A 12,121-nucleotide genomic window follows, 5' to 3' on the forward strand; every position below is an offset into this window, starting at 1 on the left:
AAGCATTTAATATGAACGTATTTTATCCTATACTGTTTTATTATGGGTATTTGTTAGTAGAGGAATAAATTTTATTCAAAATGATGTTATTAGCTAATTCCATAGGATATCCTTGTCTCTCCCACCCGATAACCAAACGACCCCAAGGCTTCAAACTAATCCACTGCAGCACTAATATTTTCTAGTAAAAAAAATAATTAAATTGATAGTGCCCTAATTCATAAATATCTCGAACAGTAGCCTGATGTAGATCTAGTTTTTGATAATAATAATAAAGAAAACATCTCTTGGAAAATATGAAATACATACTGCTCGCGCACGCATAGACGTAAGGGAAAGTTTGCACTCGAGTCCTGCATCCCATAACAAAACTTTTATTTTTTATTTTTCAATATTAATTAAGTAAACAGAAATTTATTTTTCTAACAAATTAAACTTTTAAATAAAATAGTCAGATAATTCAACATATTATCAAAGCAAGCATTTATCCTTTCTCGCTGCAACTTATTATTTAAAAGGAATTTTCAATGTTTATGACACATAATAAGTAGTGATAATCGCACATTTGTATAGGAGTAGAATCATGTTGTACTAAGTAGTAAGTATACCCTAACACTTGCGTTCTTTCTTCATCGCAATATATACAAAGTATTAATATTAAAAAATCCTAAAGAGATTCAGCCTTCCATGTGCTTCATCAACCGTCCTATAGTTAACTAATTGCATAATCAAGAAAAATAGTCGCTTAGCTAGGCTCTATAGGAACGACCTATTCAATAGAAAATTAAATGTTAGTACTAATTTACTAGGTCAGTAGGACTAATGGGTTAACAGAAGTCGTTTCGGAAAATATGGATTGCCCTTCGTTACTTGATTTTTTATTAGAAAAGGCACAACCTAATGAATACGAAACGCTTACATAAAAGGTGATCCTCAAAAAAGCAATTGATTAAATATTTATTTAATGGGAAAGCGAAAGCATACCAACCTAGATTAGTAGGGTATTATAAACAATAAAACAAAATGATGCTTTATTAAGTACAATATTTAGGATGCAAAGTTTCTAAATATATAACAATAATAATCACAAATGATTTCCAAGCTTAGTCGCGATTAGTGGCTGTCAAATTCAAGAGTGCTGACATATCCTACTCGTACGTAGGTGGAACCTAATTTTGATATTAGGGGGTCAATGGGCCATATTTATAACTTAATGGAGTTAAGCAAAGAAGGCATCATTTTTTCCCACTGTGAAAAAATAGAGTTTAATTTCTATTAGATACTATTAAAAAATTTATACATTACAAGGTCACTCAAAAGATAACTATAAATAAGTACCCATAAAAAATATGATTAATAATTTAAAAAATAAGACACGTGCGACAAACTTATAACAAGTTAAAATAAATTGATTATATAAAATTTGCTTAGATTAGCAATGCATATAATATAAGTTAAATACATAAAAATTGGATTTGTAATCTAAAAGTAAAAGAACATAGTACCCCTTTTTCTCCGCTCGTGTGGTGGTCGCCTTTAAATTATTCCAATCTGCTATAGAAAGGTCTATCTAGATGACTAGCTAAATGGAGATAACTATAAAGTTTGGGAGCCAAATAAAAGCTTTATGAGAATAAAAGATTAAAGTAATACAAATGGGCATTCCCTTCATTTCATTTAATGGGTAATTGGGATACTTTGCTTTTGATCGGATTGGAATAAAGTTTAAGTTTTCAAATCAAAGTAAAAGCTCCATAAAACAAATCTCACATATATGTGAACGGGAGATACACCAGGGATGCAATTACATTTCCCTTTCTTTCTGATGACAAACAGTGAACGAATAAAAGAATATTTATATTAAAAGAATAAAGTGCGTATGCAATAAACCTGAGGAGCTCGCGAGGCATCGTAAGCTTCAGTAATCTTTTTGTTAACAGACGACTTCCTGCTCAAATATTTTCAATTCTATTCTATAATCACAAACAAATAAATTTTAGCTCTAATCCAGCTGTATTTGTATCGAATTCAGTTACTTGATCTCGTCCACCTCTTATATATGCAACTACTTCCCACATATGCTACTCCAATACATTATCTCCGATTCAGTCTCCAAATTCCTTTTAGTGAAACTCAATAAACAACAAAATATTAACAATGGCTAAATCTCCAAGTACAATTACATATTTCAAGATGATGCTCAGTTTTCCACGTCAGAATATGCAATGAATTTGCTTTCTTATAATTACTGCTGTCTCTTCTACCAATGCTAAAAATGTATAGTTTTATATACATACGCAAATTTAGAATTAGAATGCCATAGAACCCACTTAACCATTTGAGTTACTTTTTCCGAAATTTAGTATTTGTACATATTTAGAAGATTTCTTAACACACGTACAAAATGTTGTACTTTTGTCTTCAAAGAAGCTGAAACCATTTACTTTCACACAAGTACCTCTAAAAGTTCAGAAGAAACCAAAAGAAATAAACACAACACGGGAATATAAGTTTCCACCATCAGCCAAATTCAGCTTCGGCATAAGGTTACCAGTCTAATATATCAGTAATCTATATCGCGCACAGCCGACTATCGATCAGCTAGCGCTCGTTTATGCCCAGTCATACCTGAAGTATCAGTGTCTAGTTCGCCTCCTAATCCTGCAATATTAGCACATGTAATAAGTTACCTAGTATATCAAAACGAAGTGGCCATACACGCAATAAACCTTACCGAGGTGAACGAGACCGGGAAATGGAACGAGAAAGCGAGTGTGAACTAGAGTAAGAACGCGACGGTGAATGAGAGCAAGTCCGCGACCGAGAGCGAGACCTTGAACGCGAATGATATCTGCGAGCACTCCTTTCACGGATAGGACTCCGGCTAAGTCGGTGCCTACATAATTTCAAACATTAACAGTGAAAGATAATAATTTGCTTAGCAAAATCGTGAGAAAGTTAACCAAGTTTTTTAAATTAAAAAAATGGATGACACTGCTAAATATTTGTTCAGTTTGGATGCAGAACTATTCAGTCTAACCTGAAAAAGAAAAAGAATAACAGATAATGGTTTTCGAGGGGAAGCACAAGAGCACCTTTTGCTTAATAGGTGTACGAATCGCATGATGACAACGGAATTGTGGAATTTTTTTCTAATAATGTTGGTTAGTTGGTAATTCCCAATTTTTCAAGAAGCTTCCTGAATGCTGGAAACTGAGGTATAACAGACTACGAGATATCCTCCAACCGGTAATATGGCTTGTTTCGAAAGAGGAACCAAAGGCTTTCACGGATTGAAGAGAACTTTTCTGACTGAATGGGAAGGTTAAACAGGTTAAATAACTGAACCGATCTACCTGACAAACCCATATTTTTGCTTGGACCAAAGTGGGTTAGTTCAAAATAGATTAGCGACGGGTCCTGACTTAACTCGCCAAACTCGAGTTATAATTAGGGCACTACATCCATGCCCATCTATCAACAAAAACTACAGAACAATGTAACAAACAAACACACAACAATCACACTACCGCATACTTTGATCTGCAAGAACATCTAACACTCACCACGCCATTTATAGTTTCTACCACTAATGCCCAAGCGTCCAAGGTTGAATAAATTCTCTAGAATTTCTTCAATGAATCACATTTTTTTCTTGTTGTAGCTTTTTTCGACAAGTTATGCGCTTGTTTTCTGTTTAACAAAGACAAACTCTTTTCTCCCACTTCCTTGACAATTCCTCTTTCCCAGTTTACATAACATTATAGTTTTTTGGGGAGAAATACTTTTTATTCTTTGACTAAGAATTATTTTTCCAACATTTTATATACTTTTGATTATAAAAATTTCATTCCCTTTTATGTAGTTCTTGAATCAGTAAATTCTATTCCAAATGAATAAGGAATTGATGGCCATTTCACACCAAAAGCTAGATATTTTAATCCTTGTACTCTGAACCAACAATTCCCTTTTCAATTAAGGGAGTATCAAAAATGTATATCTCATTTGGATCGCAAGAGATACATGAAAATGCAGAATATTACTGCAAAAGTCCCCTTTTTTGCTAAGCAACCAAGTAATAAACTGGATTTAAAACTCTCAATAAATTGTTAAGGTGAGCCACAAGTTCATCAGGAGATCTCCAAAAAATAAAACAAGTGACTGATTAGTGATTAGATAGTTAAATCTTCCTCTTAACTATAAGAATTCCTAATCTTCAGCAGTCTAAAAGGACCAAGTTTCTCTACATTTAATTTTCTCTTGCCTTAGTTATGAGCTTTAATGTGACTTCTATGTCAGACAACAACAAATGCATTTTTAAAAACCCACTAACACACAAATTCAAGCAAAGAAAATCCCAACTCCCTTTTCAACCCTAAAAGAAAAGAAAAAAGAAATAATCACCCCCACATCCTTGACATCACAAAATCAAGGGCCAGTTTTTCAATTGCATTACTCCTAGTCCAATTAGCGAGCTCCATTTAAAGCTTAATGTACCAAAAGATAAAGAAAAACACAACCCTCATTTTACAAAATCCATCAAGAACAAACTTGAGGTGGTATTTGTTTGGGATTTCCTTTTTTGTTGAGAAGGTTAGGGCTCTCAAATCTCTGATATTGAAGGCAAAGGAGCAGCCTTGGGTTCGGACTCTTTGAATTTCCATGAATTAAGGCAACAATAGACAAATTTTCAATATGGTTTCACCTAAAGCTAAAATGAATATGGATGAAGACGAGGGCTGAAGAGAGCTGTGCATACGCGCTTGCTGAAAACACAAATAAGAGAACCAATAACTGAAAGAAGCTTTGCTTTGACCATTAGATTACCTTGTTTCAACCCACATTACCAATTACTTGAAAGGTCAGTGTGGGCACAACCCATTTTGATTCATATAGTGTTTAGACACTTCCTCAAACCAATGACTCTACAAGGTTGGCAGGTTTCAAAATTATACAAAAGTTTACTATGTGAATAGGCGAACTGACTTTGTAGACAGGAATTATGGCCTCTAGCTCCACCAGCATGCATCTCGTAAACAGGCATCGCTCAATTTCTAATCAACAAATTCACAAATCCTTTTAAATAAAGAAACAACTAGATCAAGTAAAAAAGGTAAAGGTACTTTAAGGAACACTATATCATCAACTTAGGCAAGACAATACTCACTTTTGAAAAATTCAACAATCTACACATCAAGTACAGTATAACAAGTAGGATCAGTATTAGTACCTTCGAGGGGAACGACTGTAACTTCTGCTACGGCTTCGGCGACGATACCGACTTACTCGGCTTGTTTCTGCAAGCTTTTCAAGCCTCTGTTTCTCTTGTTCTCTTTTCTTGGCCATCTCAACAGCTGTATCTTTCTTGACTGAAAAAGACATCATTTAGGCAAAATGAACAATGCATTGCATGCAACAATATGACCCACTTAATCATACAAAAAGAAGAAGAGTTTTCATTTTAAAAAATGAACAGAGAGGAGATCCTCATTCTGGTTATATCGCAGAATGCAGCACATTATAGAAGACAAAAGGTTTACTCCTGAGATGCACATGAAGTAATATATACTTTGTTTGTTCAATTGTTTGCTCATTATCCGCTTAAGTCGCTCCTGAGGTGTTTCCTTCTTTTCACCCTGCTGTTTAGAGAGGCTTGAACTGCTAGTTGTCTTGTTTAACTTTGATAATGCTGAGGATGCACTGCCAAGACCCCAAAAAGAGGAAAATTAATTACTAGTTTTTGTTTTTTAAGGAGAGAACAAATTGAGAATTTGATAGCCCGAATCTACAAAAAGCACAAAAACATGCAGGGTCCGGAAGGACAAACAGACAAATAAACATAAAACCGTAAGAGTGTATAAGACACACCTTGCTGGTGTTTTCAATATTTGGGTACTCTTATCTTTCTCAACAGATACCCCAGATGCAGGATCTACATGAAGGGCCTCAAGAATACGACCAGCTGATGGCCTGCAGAAGAGGTGAGATATTAAACAAGAACTGTTTTATGTTAATAAGGAAATCTGGACAGCGTCAAGTAAGTTCAATTCGGGGAAAATGAGCTTCAGATCGGAAGCTTGCTCCCTCTTCCCCTTGACATTATCTCACAGGTGTAAATGTGAAATATTCTAAACCACATTAAGTTCCTCAGCTAACAAATGGATGATAAGCTGCAGCAGAGAAAAGACTGTCCAATCTAGCTTTGCAAGAATTAAAGGTCAAGTGCTCCGACCGGTTTAATGGATCAGTTCGAGTCGGAGGAGACGGTGGTGGAGAATATCCTCCAAATTTAGGCTCATTCTCATCGTCTGCGCCACCAAATTCAGTGATATACTCTATCTTCGGAGCTCTCTCCTTGCCTTGGTAAATATCATCAGATTTTCCTCCACGTTCATAGCGTCTTGAATGAGGAGGCGAGTATGAGAGAGACCTTGACCTCGATCTGTGCAGATGGAAAAAAAGATTAAACCAACATTACACAGACTACTATCAATTTGAAAATGCATAAATAAAATAACAAAGATAACAAACCTTCTGGAACGTGAATAAGCTTCGTATGTCGGACTCCGTCGAGACTCGCTTCATAAAGGAGAGAAAAGAGAGCGAGTGAGAGAACAATCCGTACAACTGGGATTTTAACCTGCACTTAAGTTTTAAGTATACAAAAGTGTAAGATTGAACTAGAGTACCGATAGGGATCATGATGGAGAACTCTGTTCCCGGTAATGCGGGCTGCTTCTCTTTCCCTCTCCCTTTCTAACTGAGAAGCCTTCCTTCTCTCTTTGCGACTCAGCTTTCTCTGCAAAGGAATGATTAGTATGACAGTATACATACAATCCAGCAACAGTTAAAAGTCCCATATTTTAGCAGACTTACTATTGCAGGATCTCCCTTGATTACTTCTCTTTGCCTCCTTTCTTCCTCCTTTGCCTTTTTGTCCATGTAGACAAGCCATCCATACCTTTTCACTCCATAATCTTTGGCAATTGACTCCATCACTTCGTCGTTGCTATCATCACTGTTAAAATCTTCTTCCTCATCATCATCCTCATCATCATCACCATCTTCTTCGCCATCTGAAAAGTGAGGCTCGTCTTTCCCCTCTCCGTCATATGAGAAACCCACTTGGGAATACGACCCCTTGCTTGCTGAAGGCAGAGAAAGTTGAGGTCTGCAATACTGAGAATATTAGAAAATAAAAACTGCCTTGCAAGTTAGACTAGTTAATGTAACATCCCATTTGAAAAGTGTAGTATCACAGAACACCAAGTAAACCCACAAAGAAATAACATGTTTTCATTAATCGCAACACTCACTTGCAGCTGAAGCAAATCAAGACACTAAAGATAACTAGTACAATATCTCTAGCGTTAACATTTCATTAAGCATCAAAATGTAAATACCCATCTACAGAAGTATATTTTTTGCCTTCACATCACATAGCTGATAAAAAAAGTGAAAAGAATAAAATCGTTGACAGTTTCGAGAGATAAAGTGCTTATGCTTTCCTGAGCCGAGGGTCTACGGGAAACAACCTGTCTATCCTCACAAGGCAAGGGTAAGGTCTACGTACACACTACCCTCCCCAGACCCCACGATGTGGGATAATACTGGGTATGTTGTTGTAGTTTCGAGAGATAAAAACCACAAATTACAATAAACAGAAAAAATACACAAAAATTATGAATATAACACATTTAGGCTGCAGTAAATAAAAACCACACACAAATGTTCTCTTTACTTATGACATAGAGTGATTTTCTTTACTAGGAATATTAATAATGGACAAGGCAAGAGGAGTCAGTTCTTCAATCTTTTTGACAAGCTAAATAATTTTATTAATTATGGAGAGACATCGTATACAAGCATAAAAGAAACTCAATCTTCTACACATATAAGAACCTCATCGGTGCACCGAAACAAGACACAAGAGGCTACTTTTCAATTTTACAAAATCATTGTCAACCCCTTCAAACGCTCTCCAATTTCTCTCTTTCCATATTACCCACATGAAGGCTAATGGAGCGACATCCCATGCCCTTGGTGTTCTTTTCCACCTTCTGACGGTCCACCTATGCAATACTTCCTTCAAAGAGAGCTTTAATATTTTATCAGTAAAGAGTGATTATCAAATAATTAAATATTCCTAGTTACTACATTGTCGACAAAAATAGTAAGCAAGTAAAAACTCAACAACATTCAGATCGCTTCACAAAATCTGTAATGTAATGATCAACAAGGCATGTAAGTTTGCAACAAATAATTGAACCCAAACAGATTTCACTTTGGGACAATATCATGAAGAATATCTTTCATTTTAGAAATCTACTTATATTGTCTTACTTGTCTTTTCTTTTAATCTTCGCGGAGTAAGGAGAGATGATAAATGGGCAACTAAAAGGAAAAGAACCAGAAGAGATTAGTAAGGACAGAAAATAGGAACCTGTCAGAGCCAAGGAGAGCAGTGGTCTTAGCCTCCATCTCCTGATTAACATGTTGCAGACCCTCTTCGTCCTTAACTGTAAAAGCATAGTGTTAACTCGGATGGTGGAATGGTCTCCTCAAAAAATATACACAATTATTTCTAAATACCTAATGCGAAAGAAATATCCTATAATGAATGGTAAAATGAAAAGGATAGTCAAAAAAATAAAAAAGTACCGACATCCTCTACGCCGATGCTTAATTAAATCCCGATAACGCTGAAAACTAACAAACTCTTCTAGTTCTTCCTCTTCCTCTGTTCTTTCTGGGGCCCGACGATGTCGGGAACTAGAATCTCGTATAAAATCAAGAAGAGCACGACCATCAAATCTGTAAGATGATAGTCAAAACGTCAACTATATGACGAGGCAAATTTCCTACCACATTCAGTTATCATCCTAAGAGTTGTGAAACAGAATTTTTAAAAAAATGACCTGTCAATCAGAATGTCCTGTTTCCCATTCCAAGGTATCCTGATATATAAATAAAGAAATCAGCTCATGTCTCTAAGCACTTATATAAACATGAAACTGTACAAGCATGTAAATGCTTCTAATACTATTTGAGGGTAAAAAGAGAATAATAATCAATCACCACGTAAATATTGACTAGTTTAAAATGTTCTGATGACTTTGGATCAGTAAACACTGAACCTTAAAGTTCATAATACTAAAATACCTCAGCACAACAACAAAACTTTTCAGATGATTTATTCCATGGGGAGACAAAGGAGACCTATAGAAATACAGATATCAAAGGATGTGAGCTTGAAAATAAGATGGTGGTAGCATGAGTCACCTACTTATATTATACTATTACTTTTTCAATAGGCCTGTACATTTCAGTTCATGGAAACTATGAAACTAAAATGGTAGCTCCAATAAATCATTACACGTGCAACAAAAGTAAGAAATGCAGTCCGGAATCTAATAATAATGTATCCACAAATATACCAAATGAATCCTTAAAATATCCAAAATTTAGTTTAGAACCAACATGATAAACAACAAACCAGTACAACGACGTAACCATGCCAGTACCATAAAATTTTCAAATAGCTAGCAGGAAGCACCACGAAGGACGTGACATGGTACACCCGTAAGGGAGGAGCAATGTTCCATTTAAGATGGCTCAAATTGGCCAAAAAATCGTCTCTTTTCCATACATTGATTGGATAACCAATACCTCCCGTCTTTTCTACTCCTTGCATTCCAATTTGTAAGACACTTTCCGTTCTGAACCATTCGTATTTTAGAAACAAATTTCACTATCCAATAATAAACTAAATCAACACCTTAACATATAGATAAATTAGAGGGATAAAGAAATCATACAGGCCCTGCTGATCCTCGGTGGCTTGATAAAGGGCGTCGTCGCGGTAGATACGACATCGAGAGCCGATGGCTTGAATGGATTGCTGAGGGTCGCCACGGCGTTTAGCGAGAAAGATGGCACGTCTCTGAGCTCTCTTACGAGCTGCGTCCATCATATCATGCACTTTCTTCTCCGATCTCCTTGCTTCGTGCCACATCTTTCTTCTTCGTCGTCACAATTTGCAGGTGAAGAATCGGAATTGGAAACCCTAACACACCCTTCCCGACTTTGCTTTCCCTGCGACTAGCAATGCTATCATCATTTTTAGGAACCAGTAACCCGAACTTAATATGGCCCAATCATGTGACAGTCACGTGCCTCTCTTTCTTCTTTTCTTTTTCGGACAGGAATTTAGTAGGCGTTTGTTTGGTCATAAAAATTAATAAATTTTGAAAATGAGTTAAGTTGAAAAATAATATTTGAAATTTTAAATTATGTTTGGACATATATTTTATTTGAAAAAATATTATAATTTTGTAAGTGAAAAAAAATAAAAAAATTTGAAAATTTTGAAAAAGTGATCTTTGAAAAACTCATTTTCAAAATTATTTCAAAAACTTATAATATTTCATGGACAAATACGTTTTTGAAAAAGAAAATTAGAATAATAAAATTATCTATGGACAAGCGAGTCCTTAATACCCAAATAAACTTTGTTTTAAGGAATTGAAGTTTTTCAATTAACCACTTTGGCTTTATACATGCTTGATTTATTTATATTTTGCAAGATTTACATCCAGAAAATATTCAAAAATCTAGTGATCATATACCTAAAGAAGTTCCTCTCTATGTAAATACCAACTACTAATTAGCATAAACATTAGGAAGATTACGTAATCATTTTTCAATACTATATTCTTTATTATCATACTAGGTGGCCTGTGACCGTGCTTTGCACACGTGTATGACTGAGATCCTGCAAAAGAGATCTGATATCAAGAAGATAATTTCATATTTTACAGGGAAAAGGAACCATCAAAATGACTAATATTAATATAATGCGCCTCATACTATGTACATTCATTTGCAGAACGAAGTCGTACAATTAAATTCTTGGGCTTGTTTCGAATGAGAAAGACAAATAACTAGATTAATCGTGTTCATGTTGGTAGCCCCAACTAACACAAAAGTTGATGTTGTAATTGAGATAACACATACTTTCACCTTTGTATCCACTAAAGAAAAGAAAAAGAATAAGAATCAAAAGATAACATACCAAGCTAAATCTAGGATAATCAATGCAAAGTCAAGCAGGGCAAGCCTTCTGTTATTGCATTTCAAGGACAACAAAATAATAATCAAGAGAACTATGATTCTATCAAATATGATAGAAACTTGTCTCTCGCGGCATTGCATCATCAAGCTTTCGTCCATTACGGGTGGCAGATATATGGATATAAAAGGAAAAATTTTGAAGTGCCTAAGCTCTATTAAGAAAGTTGATGCGTGCTAATTACATTATTTTGTGTGTAGACGAGGACTATTAATATGATGGATATTAATTGGATATAATAATAAGTGTACGAGGTGTGTTTGAAGTGATATAGGGCCTAAGGAGAGCCTTGGGACAAGTCAAATTGGAAATTTCATGATGGACTAAATTAAAGTTTTAAATGAGTATGCACAAGACCTAACTTTGGACGAACATATATATATATATATATATATATATATATATATATATATATATATATAAGGAGTTATGTGGTGTACAACCTATCAATGAAAGATCTTCGAGTCTAGGTTCTAACGCTTCAAACCGTTTGTCATTTGGACAATCCTACAAGAAGTTATGATCAAATTACCAAAGGCTGGCAATGAAGTAATGTCATAGCATCCTGGTCCGCATCCAAGCTCTGGGAGGGGGAGTATTTTGAGCTTTTGGGGCTAGGGTTCTTGAGGTCAAGAGGCGATTTTAAGCTCAAATCAATTCCAATCAACTAAGGTAAGTTGTTAATGATATTTTGGGTTGATTCTTACTCAACATACATGAGTTCTAATATCATTCTTGTATTCAAAATACTAGATTTCATCATCAAATCCTCAAAAACACAAAAATCACCAAAGTTGTAATTTTTCAAGATTGATCTACTAGAAGTAATTTTAATACTTCAAACTCGTTTATTATGAGTAGTTGGAAGTATTTGTTACAAGTTTCAATGGTTGAAAATTTGGATTATAAAACTCTAGTTCATGGCATGAATAGTACTTTTGAGAAAATGAGAGAGAAAATGAGTAGTAATCTTGGCGATGAAATTGATGA

The 12,121-nt window shown here is 35.0% G+C and overlaps 1 protein-coding gene across 2 annotated transcripts; it reads right to left on the minus strand.

The window, feature by feature from the left end:
• Positions 1-2,322: 2,322 nt before the first annotated feature.
• LOC104114697 (uncharacterized) lies at positions 2,323-10,120 on the minus strand. Of its 2 annotated transcripts, none has more exons than XR_004511706.2 (13): positions 9,819-10,120; positions 8,919-8,957; positions 8,666-8,814; positions 8,444-8,519; positions 6,877-7,171; positions 6,690-6,799; positions 6,532-6,579; positions 6,233-6,442; positions 5,869-5,970; positions 5,541-5,700; positions 5,231-5,369; positions 2,735-2,896; positions 2,323-2,661 (listed from the first exon to the last, which is right to left on the minus strand). XR_004511706.2 is itself a non-coding variant. In XM_009625205.4 (13 exons), the coding sequence occupies exons 1-13, from the start codon at positions 10,013-10,015 to the stop codon at positions 2,637-2,639; spliced, it is 1,683 nt and encodes a 560-aa protein (XP_009623500.1). In that variant the 5' UTR covers positions 10,016-10,120; the 3' UTR covers positions 2,323-2,636. The 2 variants fall into 2 exon arrangements, 1 of the variants encoding a protein (XP_009623500.1); XM_009625205.4 differs by having other exon boundaries at positions 5,570-5,700.
• Positions 10,121-12,121: the final 2,001 nt, after the last annotated feature.

Source organism: Nicotiana tomentosiformis, chromosome 2 (assembly GCF_000390325.3).
Source record: "Nicotiana tomentosiformis chromosome 2, ASM39032v3, whole genome shotgun sequence".
NCBI lineage: Eukaryota > Viridiplantae > Streptophyta > Magnoliopsida > Solanales > Solanaceae > Nicotiana > Nicotiana tomentosiformis.